Here is a 13,477-nt window from a genome sequence, read left to right as displayed (position 1 = left end):
GCTCTTCCCCAGTCATCTTTTGAGTGCCTTCCAACCTGGGGGGCTCATCTTCTAGCACTATATCAGACAATGTTCCACTGCTATTCATAAGGTTTTCACTGGCTAATGCTTTCCAGAAGTAGACTGCCGTGTCCTTCTTCCTAGTCTGTCTTAGCCTGGAAGCTCAGCTGAAAGCTGTCCCCGATGGGTGACCCCTCTGGTATCTGAATACCGGTGGCATAGCTTCCAGCATCACAGCAACACACAAGCCCCCACAGTACGACAAACTGACAGACACGTAGGGGGTAAGTAGTGTAGATGATTATATACACTATAGGGTCACTCTAAGTCAAAATCCACTCAATGGCAATGACTTTTTTTTTTTTAAATAAGCAAGAAGATTGAGTCATAAACATTTATTTTTCTAATACCATAAATCTCACCGTTCATGACTGATTTCTTTTGGTTCAATATTGATTCCTTTTTGTGATTTTCTAGTAAATGAAAATCCACCCCTATAAGTTAGCCTAGTTTCATCTGTTTAAGATCTTGATTTTCTAGACAAGAGGGAAAAAAGTGTTCTGATTGAACTGGATGCCTGAGAGGTACTGAAAGGGATGAATTCATCTACATGACAAGCATTGTCCCAGGCCCCAGGGACCCAATGATGGATGGGAAATGGTCCCTTTCTTCGAAAAGCTCCCAAATAACAGAAAAGATCACCACATATGCATATGGGATAGAAGTGCTAAGGTGGAGTTCAGCACAAAGGGAAGACAGGAAGTGTGAACAAAGAACTATGGGACTATGAGGGATGCCAAAAATGCTTTTACCCCAGAAACTAAAATGTTTTAGCATAAGAATCATGTTTTATTCACCTGTGTTGCACCTCTAGAAATCCAGAACCCTTAGAATAATAGACATTAATAATAATAGATTCTGAAATTATCTGAAATAACATTACAATTTTCCCCAAAACCAGACCCGAATCCACTTGTTTGCCCCTGAAAAGTGGGAGGTTTGAGATGCCCATGTTGTTTTAAGGGTGCCCCTAAAGTCTCATACCAGATATCCTGGACAGTCACCACTAGGGTCTGGAGGGTGAGACTTGGTCAGCTCTGATGCATTTTGCTTCCATAATCATTAGAAACTAGAAAAATGGAATCCACTGCCTTTACTAAAGAAATACTTCCGCCATTCTCAAAGTCCTGCATATATGCCGTATATTTCCTGCTTTTAGTTCCTTAGCTTATGCCCTTGTCTACATCTTAAATATCCCTTGTATTCCCCTCAGCTTAAGTGAATCCTCCCCACTTTTAGGGCACAGTTTAAAATCTACCCTTCCACAACGATTGTCTTTTTCCCTGTAGAGATCTGTTCCTTCTCTGAGCCAAACAGTTCCTACCGCTTATTACACAGAGCACTGTCTATGATACTTTATTCATTCAACGCTTTGTCAGTACAAGACACTTGTTGGGCAATACATCTTCCCCACTAGATTGCAAGGTCCCAAAAGGACTAATTTGAATCCTCTTTTTGCATGCCTAATCTATAGTGCCTATTGCCACTGAATTAATTTCAACCTATAGCGACCCTATAAGACAGAGTAGAACTGCTCCACAGAACCCTGTGGGGTGCTGGTGGACTCAAACTGCCAACCTTTTGGTTAACAGCCAAGCTACTAACCACTACAGCACCAGGGTTTCCAAGGGAATGGTATGTAGTTTAAAATCAGGAAAGGTGGGTGTCAGTCAGGGTTGTATCCTTTCATCATACTTAATTCAACTCGTATGCTGAGCAAATAATCCGAGAAGTTAGACTATAGGAAGAAGAACTGGGCATCAGGATTTGAGAAAGTCTATTTCACAACCTGCAATATGCAGATGACAGAAACTTGCTTACTGAAAGTGAAGAGGACTTGAAACACTAAATTATGAAGATGGAAGACTAAGACATATATTTAGTAAATTAATAAAATAGTTCCATCATTTATCACTTAAAAATATATAATTGAACTCTACCTCTATATTTTAAAATACACACTGTGAAAATGATATGCTTTGCCTCACCCATTCCCAACCTTTAACACTGCTTTCTAAATATATCTAATTTTGAGCTATACTAAGTGAATTGCTCTGTAATCATGATCACACTACATTACCAGATTTTCTTAAAACCGAAAGAATATGACCAGCCAGCTTGGGGATGGCTCTTTACAAATAAACTGGCTGCTGAACCTCAGGAGATGAGAAACCCATGGGGACTACTGGTCCTTATATTTCCAGATCTATTAAAATACTTGAACTGAGAATAGAAGCCACAGATTTATTTGAACCTGCCTCTTGTTGGCTGCCGTTGTCCAGACAGGTAAAGAAAAGGGGATAATTAATCTATCTTTACTCCTAAAGTGACAGGCAAGGAGAAAAAAGAGATATTCATCTAGAGTCTTCAGGAGAGAGGAAGGTGAGTTTCAGAGTGACGATGTTTATATTGTGTGGTTATCAAAACATGTTCTCAAATCAACTCTTGATTATACACATGAGCTCTAAAGTGTCTGCATGTTGGCAGAGCTGCTGAGTCACAGAAAGAAGTAGTGAGGATGAGGACATCTTAGATTCCGGCGTGCGTTGACCACTCACACTACCTGAGTACTCCAATGACTGATCTCTGAATTCATAACCAGTAACTTTTAAAATAGGACTTAGAACACTACAAATATGTTTATGTAGACCTTTATAGTGCAAAAAGAAAATTCACTTTTATTGTCATGCTTAACTTACACAACAATCATTTGAAGTTTTTTAGAGAAACTTTATGATGAGTCAAATGTTGCACTCTAAGGGTTAGAGCTGAGGTTGAAACTAAGTCTTATGACTCATGGTCCAGTGCCCTTTATGTCACATTGTGCTAATGTTTTCCTTATTTAGAAAGGGACAATTGAAACTCGACAATCAAGTCAGATTAGGAAAAAAAAATATGTATATTCTAGACCTGTGTTGTACAGTACAGCGGCCACCAGCCATAAGTTGCTAGTGAGCATTTGAAAGATGGCTAGTATGATTTGAGATGTGCTGTATGTATAAAATACATTCTGGATTTCAAAGATATGTACAAAAAAAGTAAAATATCTCATTATGATTCTTTTTATAGCCATTTCATGTTGAAATAAGGATACTTTGAATATATTGGGCTAAATAAGTTATATTGTTAAAATTGATTTCACATGTTTTAAATGAGTTTCCAGAACGTTTTAAATTATACATGTGACTGTGTTATATTTCTAGTGGGCAGTACTGATCTAAACTCTACTTCTGTAAGACATTTTCACTAGCCATGTTTTTATAATACTGTATGGAACTTTGAAATGTTTAAAAACACCTTTTTGTACTTTTGAGTTGCTTAAAAACACTCGAGACCTGAGTCATGCCTGAGTCAGTGTGGTAGATTATTTGGGAGGGTTGTCACACATGTTGTTGTTATGTGCTGTCAAGTTGGGCATGACTCATAATGACCCTAATCTAAGTAAAATGAAACCCTTGACTACTTCAATATTTTCTCCATTCATCATGATGTTCCTTAGTGGTCCAGTTGTGAGGATTTTTGTTTTCTTTATGTTGAAGTGTAATTCATACTGAAGGTTGTAGTCTTTGATCTTCATCAGTAAGTGCTTCACGTCCTCTTTACTTTTAGCAAGGAAGGTTGTGTCATCTCCATATCGCAGGTCATTAATGAGTCTTCCTCCAATCCTGATGCCTTGTTCTTCTTCATATAGCCCAGATTCTTGAACTAATTTGCTTAGGATGCAGATTGAATAAGCATGGTGAAAGGATACAACTCTGACACACACCTTTCCTGATTTTAAACCACACAATATCCCTTCATTCTCTTTGAATGACTGCCTCTTAGTTTATATACCGTTTTGGCATGAGCACAAGTAAATGTTCTGGAACTCCCATTCTTCGCAACTTTATCCATAATTTGTTATGATCCACACAGTAAAATGCTTTTACATAGTCAATAAAATATAAGTAAACATCTTTCTGGTATTCTCTGCTTTCAGCCAAGATCCATCTGACATTAGCAATGATATCTCTCATTCCATGTCCACTTATGAATCCAGATTGAATTTCTGGAAGTTCCCTGTCAATGTACTGCTACAACTACTTTTGAATGATCTTCAGCAAAATTTTACTTGTGTGTGATAGTAATGATATTGTTTGATAATTTCTGCTTTCTGTTAGATCACTTTTCTTTGGAACAGACACAAATATGGATTTTTTTCCAGTCAGTTGGCCAGGTGGCTGGCATCCAAATTTCTTGGCATAGGTAAGTGAGCACCTCCAGCATTGCAACTGTTGCAACATCTATCCTGAAGTACACCATCAGTGATAGTACAATATCCATACACCTACAAGGAATATCAGTTAATGCAAGTATTATTCAAATTACACACCAACCACTAATGCCAGGGATGAGGAAACCGAAGATTTTTCTCCACTTATGCAGTTTGATATTGATCAAACATGCAATGTGGATGCATAGATAATCACTGACGATTGGAATGTGAAAGTTAGAAACAAAGAAGAAGGATTGGTAGTTGGAAAATATGGCCTTGGTGACAGAAATACCACCAGAGATCGCATGATAGAATTCTGTAAGACCAATGACTTATTCAATGCAAATATCTTTTTCAACAACATATATGGTGACAATACACATGGACATCACCAAATCGAATAAGCAAGAATCAAACTGACTACATCTGTAGAAAGAGATGATGGGGAAGCTCAATATCATGAGTCAGAATAGGGGCTGACTATGAAACAGATCGTCAATTGCTCATATGCAAGTTCAAGTTGAAGCTGAAGAGAAGGTCGTTAATAAGACATAAAAGAAAGAAAAGACCAAAATGGATTTTAGAAGAGACTCTGAAACTTGCTTTTGAATGTAGAGCAGCTAAAGTGAATGGAAGAAATGATGTAATAAAAGAGCTGAGCTGAAGATTCCAAATAGGTGGCTCGGGAAGTCCAAGTAAAGCATTACAATGAAAAGTGCAGACTTCGAGGTAGGAAACCAAAAGAGAAGAACACTACTGGCATGTCTCAAACTAAAAGAAGTGAAAAAACAATTCAAGCCTCAAGTTGCCATGTTGAAGAATTTTATGGGCAAAATATTGAACGATGTGGGAAACATTGAAAAAAGATGGAAGGAATACACGGAGTTACTGGATAAAAAAGAAGGGGTCGATGTTCAACCGTTTCAGGAGGTAGCATATGATCAAGAACCAATGGTATTAAAGGAAGAAGTACAAGCTGCACTGAAGGCATTGGCACAAAACAAGGCTCCAAGAAAAGACAGAATATCAGTTGAGATGTCAGACATAAAACATACTAAAATTTTCTCTCTAGTTTAGTGAAACTTACCATTAGATGGTTAAATAGAGAAGATACTGGTTACCAATGTTCATTTTTATGTGGATAAAGAAACAGCATGTATAATGTTTCTTCCTGCTACAACCACTTTTGATTATCTTCTGCAAAATTATGTATAAAAAACAAAATATGATTTATTGTAGTAAGTTGCATGACATGTACATTTCCCTGAAATGAAATTCCTGAGCTCACATACAGGCGGTAAGATAAAGAAATATGTAATTGTACATCTGAGAAGGCTTTTCTTAGGAAGATGTTTTCCGAGATTGCTTTACACGATTATGAATGTTGTCTGGTGCATAGAAAAAGGAGAGTTTCAGAGAAGGAAGCAAGAAAGAAGGAAAACAATTTCAGCTCTAGGAAGGAATAACCCAAAGTAGTGACTCTTAAACTTTAATGGACCCAGCAGTCATGTGGAGGTCTTGTTAAAATGCAGGTCCTTATGCAATAGGTTTGGGGTAGGGCCTAACTAGATCTCAGGTAATGCTGATGCTCCTTGTCCATGGACCACACTTTGAGTAGCAAAAACCTAAATGCAGAAATGGCTTGGCTTGAATAGGGGCCAAAAGAATGCAGGACCCTGGAGTGAAACAAGTAACATGGGCAGTATGGAAGAGAGTTTACTTTGAAAGACAGCCAAGTAGGAATTGGGGGAAATGCGGGAGAATTAGGTATGTAATGAAAATTGTCACTGTGTCTGTGACACCTAGGAGAGATTAAAGTTAAAAAAATTGAATATATGAATCTCCTTGAACATTTCTTTGGTTATTCTGTCTGTGTGATCTCTGTGACTAGGCTATATCTGTGCATGTTAATTGGTGATGGATGAAGAAAAAGGAAAACTCCATGGTATTGCAGTAATACAGAAAAGGCAATTGGATGTCCTTTCTATGCAAATGAGCCTCCTGTCTTCACCCCCCAGGATGGGAGAAGAAAAGAAGATAAGAAAGACATGCATTCCGTAGAAATTAAAAAGCTACTAAGGGAACAGCTGTTCATTGTTATGAAGACCCTTTGTTTTGAACTGAGCGGCATGGAATTTCAGGAGAAGGCATCTGCATCTTTGGAAACTCAAGTGGCAAAAGGAAGTGTGCTGGGCCTAAGATGGCAGTAATAGATTGGGACCAAAGAGAAACAAGCAGCTTCTTGAGTAGCCAGAGGAAAACATAGATCCTGGGTTAGGTAGGTTGAGAAAATACCAGATTTCTAAGCAGGGCTTTGCACAATCTCTAGTCAAATGTGAGAGTCTATAGAGGCATGTATGTGCAGTCCAAAACTAAACAAAAAATGGTCAGATATTTCAGAGATAAGACCTTGGTTTGTGCACCATCTTTGCCTTCCTCCTGAGAAGAGGTGTGGGTGGAAAACGGGGAGTGCTGTGTGATGACCACCAACTAGAAGCATATATATTTGGGTCATTGGCATTGTCAAAAGCTATGGCAGTAGTAGTAGGCTGCCTAGAGCTTCTTTCTGAAGGGCACTCAATGGCCTGGGTGGAAGAGGCAGACTTAGCCCAGAGGACAACCAGAGATTCAGAAGACAGAATAAATTTTCAGAGGTCTGCTCTTTTGCCATAATCCAGCTTTCCAGAAGAAGTATAAGAAGAATAAGCTTCCACCTAGACATCAATTTATGGTTAGATTAAAAAACAGAACAAACCACAAAACAAAAACATGGTTTTCTAAATTATGTTCTGAGTCACACTAGTGCTACAATAGGCTTGCAGAAAAAGGGAGGTTCCAACATCAATTAAACTGGAGAAATATTGTATGTTATGTAATCCTCTAGAAGATTCTGAGATACCTTTTAGTTAAGAAACTTGTTTATGTAACTGAGCATTTCTGAATATGACCCATATGACCTGGGCTACTTATTTCCTGTAACACCTATTAACATCCTCCCCTCCCCCCTAAAGATTGAAGCCCAGTCTTTATGCCAAGGCAACAAGGGAACCTGGGTTCTATGTTTTTATAGCTATAAAATTCTGGGTTGTGTGGAATTGGAGAAAAGCTAGGAGCATGCCTGACTTAATTGATTCTTTTCCTCTCATTTCCACAGATTTCTCAGAGAAGAATGGACATGAGAAATTATTCCACAGTGGCTGAGTTTCTTCTTTCAGGATTAACTGACCAACCAGAGCTTCAGCTACCCCTTTTTTGCCTCTTCTTAGGGGTCTACATGGTTACTGTGGTGGGAAACCTTGGTATGATCTCAATAATTGGGTTGAATTCTCAACTTCACACGCCCATGTACTACTTCCTCAGTAATTTGTCTTTTATAGATGTCTGCTATTCTTCTGTCGTTACCCCCAAAATGCTGGCTGGGTTTTTACGCAGCGATAAAGCTATATCCTATAATGGATGCATGACTCAGCTGTTTTTTTTCCTGTATTTTGTCATTTCAGAATGCTACATGTTGGTGACAATGGCCTATGATCGCTATGTTGCCATTTGTAGCCCACTCCTCTATAACGTCATCATGTCCCCTCAGGTCTGCTCTCTGCTGGTGGCTGCTGTCTTCTCAGTAGGTTTTATGGATGCTGTGATTCATACAGGTTGTATATTAAGGTTGTCCTTCTGCAACTCAAACATCATTAGCCATTATTTCTGTGACATTGTCCCTCTTATTAAACTCTCCTGTTCCAGCACTTACATTGATGAGCTTTTGATTTTCATCATTGGTGGATTTAACACAGTGGCCACCAGCCTGTCAATCATCATTTCCTATGCTTTCATCCTCTCCAGCATCCTCTGTATCCACTCTAAAGAGGGCAGGTCCAAAGCCTTTAGCACCTGCAGTTCCCACCTGACAGCTGTTCTTATATTTTATGGGTCCCCCATATCCATGTATCTCAAGCCTGCTTCCAACAGTTCACTCACCCAGGAGAAAGTGACCTCGGTGTTTTATACCACTGTGATTCCAATGTTGAACCCCCTGATATATAGTCTGAGGAACAAGGAAGTGAATAATACACTGATAAAACTCTTAAGAAGAAAACTATCTTCATAATGAACACGATCCTTATTAGGATTTGTTTATGCATTTATAATACTTATTTTCATATTCATAAACATGTGTTTGTATAGATGTGTTTAGAGCTTACCTCTTTAAAAGTAATTTGAAGTGAATTGTCTGTGCGTGTATGTATGTATGTACATGTAACCCTTTGTTATTGAGTCAGTTGTGACTCCTGGTGACCCTGTGTGCTTCAGAGGAGAACTGTGCTCTATGGGGTTTTCAGTGGCTGTAATCTTACAGAAGCAGATCTCTAGGGCTTTCTTCTGTGGCCATACTGAATGGATTTGAACCACCAACCATTTGGTTAATAGTTTAGCATAAACCATTTGTACAACCCAGGAGCCTGTGAATTAAGATTTATAAAATAAAACAAATATGACAGTGGGAAGTGACAAATTTAACAAATTTAAAGTTTAATGTCATTACTGTGATTGAATACCAGGTTTTATCACTAGTTTCATAACTCCAGATCAAAAAGAAAAACAGTCATGTTCTACCTTAGTAATATCAGAAAATAAATAATGCCAAATTCTTTTGGTGAAACAAATCTTTACTGTTATTGATCTCAGTTAAAAACACATGTCTCTCATGGGAATTTGTATAAGTAATATGGAGGAGTATGATGGTAATCACCACAACAATTTTACAATAAATGTGGAATAATTTTTCTTATTGTTTCTTGTAAAGGGCTCATTAAATGCCAATGGTATATTGAAGTAGAACTAAATGAAGAAGATTGAGCAAGGCAATAAACAAATATATTCCCAGTATTTGGTATCTTGTGACCAAAGGATAAGACTTTGAACATCAAGATGAGGAGATGATATTTAGACAAGCTTATCTATATATAATTTTTTTCAGGTAGACGTGTTATGGATTGAACTGTGTGAACCAAAAATATATTTTGTATATCTGAGCCTCTATGCCTGTGGGTAAAATCCTATTTGGGAACAGATTGTCTTGTTATGTTAATGGGACAGGATTAGTATAGGGTGTATCTTGAGTCAGTCTCTTTTGAGAAATAAAAGACATTAAACAAGTAAACTAGCAAGTAGAGATAGGAGAAGAATGTTGTAAAGCCACATGAAAATCTCTAAGGAACCAGGAAATAGAAGCTGAAGAAACAAGGACCTTCCCCTAGAACTGACAGTGAGTGAAAGCCTTCCCTGAGAGCTAGTGCTGTGAAGTTGGACTACTAGGTGACTAAACTGTGAGAAAATAAATTTCTGTTTGTTAAAGGCATCCACTTATGGTATAGCTATAATTGTTGTTGCTGTTAGGTGCCATCGAGTCGGTTCTGACTCATAGCGACCCTATGCACAACAGAACTAAAAGCTGCCTTATCCTGCTCCATCCTTACAATTCTTGTTAAGCTTGAGTTCATTGTTGCAGCCACTGTGTCAATCCACCTCGTTGAGGGTCTTCCTCTTTTCCGCTGTCCCTGTACTCTGCCAAGCATGATGTCCTTCTCCAATTTTTTGATATGTTGTTGAATTCTATTGGCTAGAATTTTGTTGAGGATTTTTGCATCTATGTTCATGAGGGATACACGTCTGTAATTTTCTTTTTTGGTGATGTTTTTTCTTTACCTGGTTTTGGTATCAGGGAAATGGTGGCTTCATAGAATGAGTTAGGTAGTATTCTGTCATTTTCTATGCTTTGAAATACCTTTAGTAGTAGTGGTGTTAACTCTCCTCTGAAAGTTTGGTAGAACTCTGCAGTAAAGCCATCCAGGCCAGGGCTTTTTTTTTGTTGGGAGATTTTTGATTACCGTTCCAATCTCTTTTTTTGTTATGGGTCTATTTAGTTGTTCTACTTCTGAATGTGTTAGTTTAGGTAAAGGTAGTGTTTTTCCAGGAATTCATCCATTTCTTCTAGGTTTGCAAATTTGTTAGAGTATAATTTTTCATAATAATCTGTTATGATTCTTTTAATTTCAGTTGGGTCTGTTGTGATGTGGCCCTTCTCGTTTCTTATTCGGGTTATTTGTTTCCTTTCCTGTATTTCTTTAGTGAGTCTGGCCAGTGGTTTCTCAATTTTGTTAATTTTTTCAAAGAACCAGGTTTTGGCTTTGTTAATTCTTTCAATTGTTTTTCTGTTCTCTAATTCATTTAGTTCAGCTCTAATTTTTATTATTTGTTTTTTTCTGGTGCTTGATGGATTCTTTTGTTGCTCACTTTCTATTTGTTCAAGTTGTAGGGACAGTTCTCTGATTTTGGCTCTTTCTTCTTTTTGTATGTGTGCATTTATCGATATAAATTGGCCTCTGAGCACTGCTTTTGCTGTGTCCCAGAGGTTTTGATAGGAAGTATTTTCATTCTCGTTGCATTCTATGAATTTCCTTATTCCCTCCTTAATGTCTTCTATAATCCAGTCTTTTTTCAGGAGGGTATTGTTCAGTTTCTAAGTATTTGATTTCTTTTCCCTAATTTTTCTGTTATTGATTTCCACTTTTATTGCCTTGTGGTCTGAGAAGATGCTTTGTAATATTTCGATGTTTTGGATTCTGTAAAGGTTTGTTTTATGACCTAATATGTGGTCTATTCTAGAGAATGTTCCATGTGCTCTAGAAAAAAAAGTATACTTTGCAGTAGTTGGGTGGAGAGTTCTGTATAAGTCAATGAGGTCAAGTGGGTTGATTGTTGTAATTAGGTCTTCCGTGTCTCTATTGAGCTTCTTACTGGACGTCCTGTCCTTCTCCGAAAGTGGTGTGTTGAAGTCTCCTACTAGAATTGTGGAGGTGTCTATAAGTTCTGTTAAAATTTAATTTATGTATCTTGCAGCCTTGTCATTGGGTGCATAAATATTTAATATGGTTATATCTTCCTGGTCAATTGTCCCTTTTATCATTATGTAGTGTCCTTCTTTATCCTTTGTGGTGGATTTAACTTTAAAGTCTATTTTGTCAGAAATTAATATTGCTACTCGTCTTCTTTTTTGCTTATTGTTTGCTTGATATATTTTTTTTCCATCTTTTGAGTTTTAGTTTGTTTGTGTCTCTAAGTCTAAGGCGTGTCTCTTGTAGGCATCATATAGATGGATCTTGTATCTTTATCCAGTCTGAGACTCTCTGTCTCTTTATTGGTGCTTTTAGTCCATTTACATTCAGTGTACTTGTAGATAAGTACGTGTTTAGTGTTGTCATTTTGATGCCTTTTTATGTGTGTTGTTGACAATTTCATTTTTCCACTTACTTTTTTGTGCTGAGACTTTTTCTTTGTAAATTGTGTGTTCCTCATTGTCATAGTATTTGACTTTGTTTGCTGAGTCATTACGTTTTTCTTGGTTTTTATTTTGAGTTATGGAGTTGTTATACCTCTTTGTGGTTACCTTAATATTTACCCCTATTTTTCTATGTAAAAAGCTAACTTTTATTGTCCTATATCGCCTTGTATCCCTCTCCATATGGCAGTTCTATGCCACCTGTATTTTGTCCCTCTTTTTGATTATTGTGATCTTTTACATATTGACTTCAATGATTCCGTTTTGAGCTTTTTTTTTTTAATTAATCTTAATTTGTTTTTGTGATTTCCCTATTTGAGTTGATGTGAGGATGTTCTGTTCTGTCACCTTGTGTTGTGCTGGTATCTGATATTACTGGTTTTCTGACCAATTTCCTTTAGTATTTCTTGTAGCTTTGGTTTTGTTTTTGCAAATTCTCTAAGCTTGTGTTTACCTGTAAATATCTTAATTTCGCCTTCATATTTCAGAGAGAGTCTTGCTGGATATATGATCCTTGGCTGGCAGTTTTTCTCCTTCAGTGCTCTGTATATGTCATCCCATTGCCTTCTTGCCTACATGGTTTCTGCTGAGTAGTCTGAACTTATTCTTATTGATTTTCCCTTGTAGGAGACCTTTCTTTTATCCCTAGCTGCTTTGAAAATTTTATCTTTGGTTTTGGCAAGTTTGCTGATAATATGTCTTGGTGTTTTTCTTTTTGGATCAATCTTAAATGGGGTTCGATGAGCATCTTGGATAGATATCCTTTCGTCTTTCATGATGTCAGGGAAGTTTTCTGCAAGCAGATCTTCAACTATTCTCTCTGTGTTTTGTGTCCTCCCTCCCTGTTCTGGGACTCCAATCACACACAAGTTATCCTTCTTGATAGAGTCCCACATGATTCTTAGGGTTTCTTCATTTTTTAAAATTCTTTTATCTGATTTTTTTTCAGCTATGTTGGTGTTAATTCCCTGATCCTCCAGATTTCCCACTCTGCATTCTAATTGCTTGAGTCTGCTCCTCTGACTTCCTATTGTGTTGTCTAATTCTGTAATTTTATTGTTAATCTTTTGGATTTCTGAATGCTGTCTCTCTATGGATTCTTGCAACTTATTAATTTTTCCACTATGTTCTTGAATAATCTTTTTGAGTTCTTCAACTGTTTTATCAGTGTGTTCCTTGGCTTTTTCTGCAGATTGTCTTATTTCATTTCTGAGGTCATACCTGATGTCTTGAAGCATTCTGTATATTAGCTTTTTATATTCTGTATCTGATAATTCCAGGATTGTATCTTCATTTTGGAAAGATTTTTGATTCTTTTGTTTGGGGGGTTGTAGAAGCAGTCATGGTCTGCTTCTTTATGTGGTTTGATATCGACTGCTGTCTCCGAGCCATCACTAAGATATTGTAGTGATTTATTCTATATTTGCTCACTGAGTCTTATCTTGTTTTGTTTTCTTTCAATATACGTGGATGGGCTACTTGATTGTGCTGTCTTGATTGTTGTAGCCCTTGACTTACCTATGACCTATTACCAGCTGGTTTGGGCTGTTACCAGGTATATATGCCTGAGTCCACTCACTATTCTTGAGTAGAATCTGATTTTGGGTCATCAAGTGTGTGATGCACCCTCTCACCTATCCACCTTCAGAAGTAGTGGTGATAGTTGTGTGCACCAGTTTCTAGTAGCAGCTGGGGTTCACACTCCGGGGGAGCAGGATGCTGACAGGCTTCCCCCAAGTGTCAGTGAGGTAGGTGTGTCTCTATTCCTAAAGCACCTTGGTGGGAGGGCTCTGCAGCTGTACCTTAGGCCCCCAATGCAAGTACCT

At 37.6% G+C, this 13,477-nt stretch overlaps 1 protein-coding gene across 1 annotated transcript; it reads left to right on the top strand.

The window, feature by feature from the left end:
• The first annotated feature begins 7,150 nt into the window (after positions 1-7,150).
• LOC100665542 (olfactory receptor 8D4-like) lies at positions 7,151-8,420 on the top strand. The gene has a single exon (XM_003418212.3). It carries the CDS (start codon positions 7,485-7,487, stop codon positions 8,418-8,420), a length of 936 nt encoding a protein of 311 aa, XP_003418260.2. The 5' UTR covers positions 7,151-7,484.
• Positions 8,421-13,477: the final 5,057 nt, after the last annotated feature.

The sequence above is a fragment of the Loxodonta africana genome, chromosome 15 (assembly GCF_030014295.1).
Source record: "Loxodonta africana isolate mLoxAfr1 chromosome 15, mLoxAfr1.hap2, whole genome shotgun sequence".
Classification (NCBI taxonomy): domain Eukaryota; kingdom Metazoa; phylum Chordata; class Mammalia; order Proboscidea; family Elephantidae; genus Loxodonta; species Loxodonta africana.
This window is presented reverse-complemented; position numbering and strand designations above follow the sequence as displayed.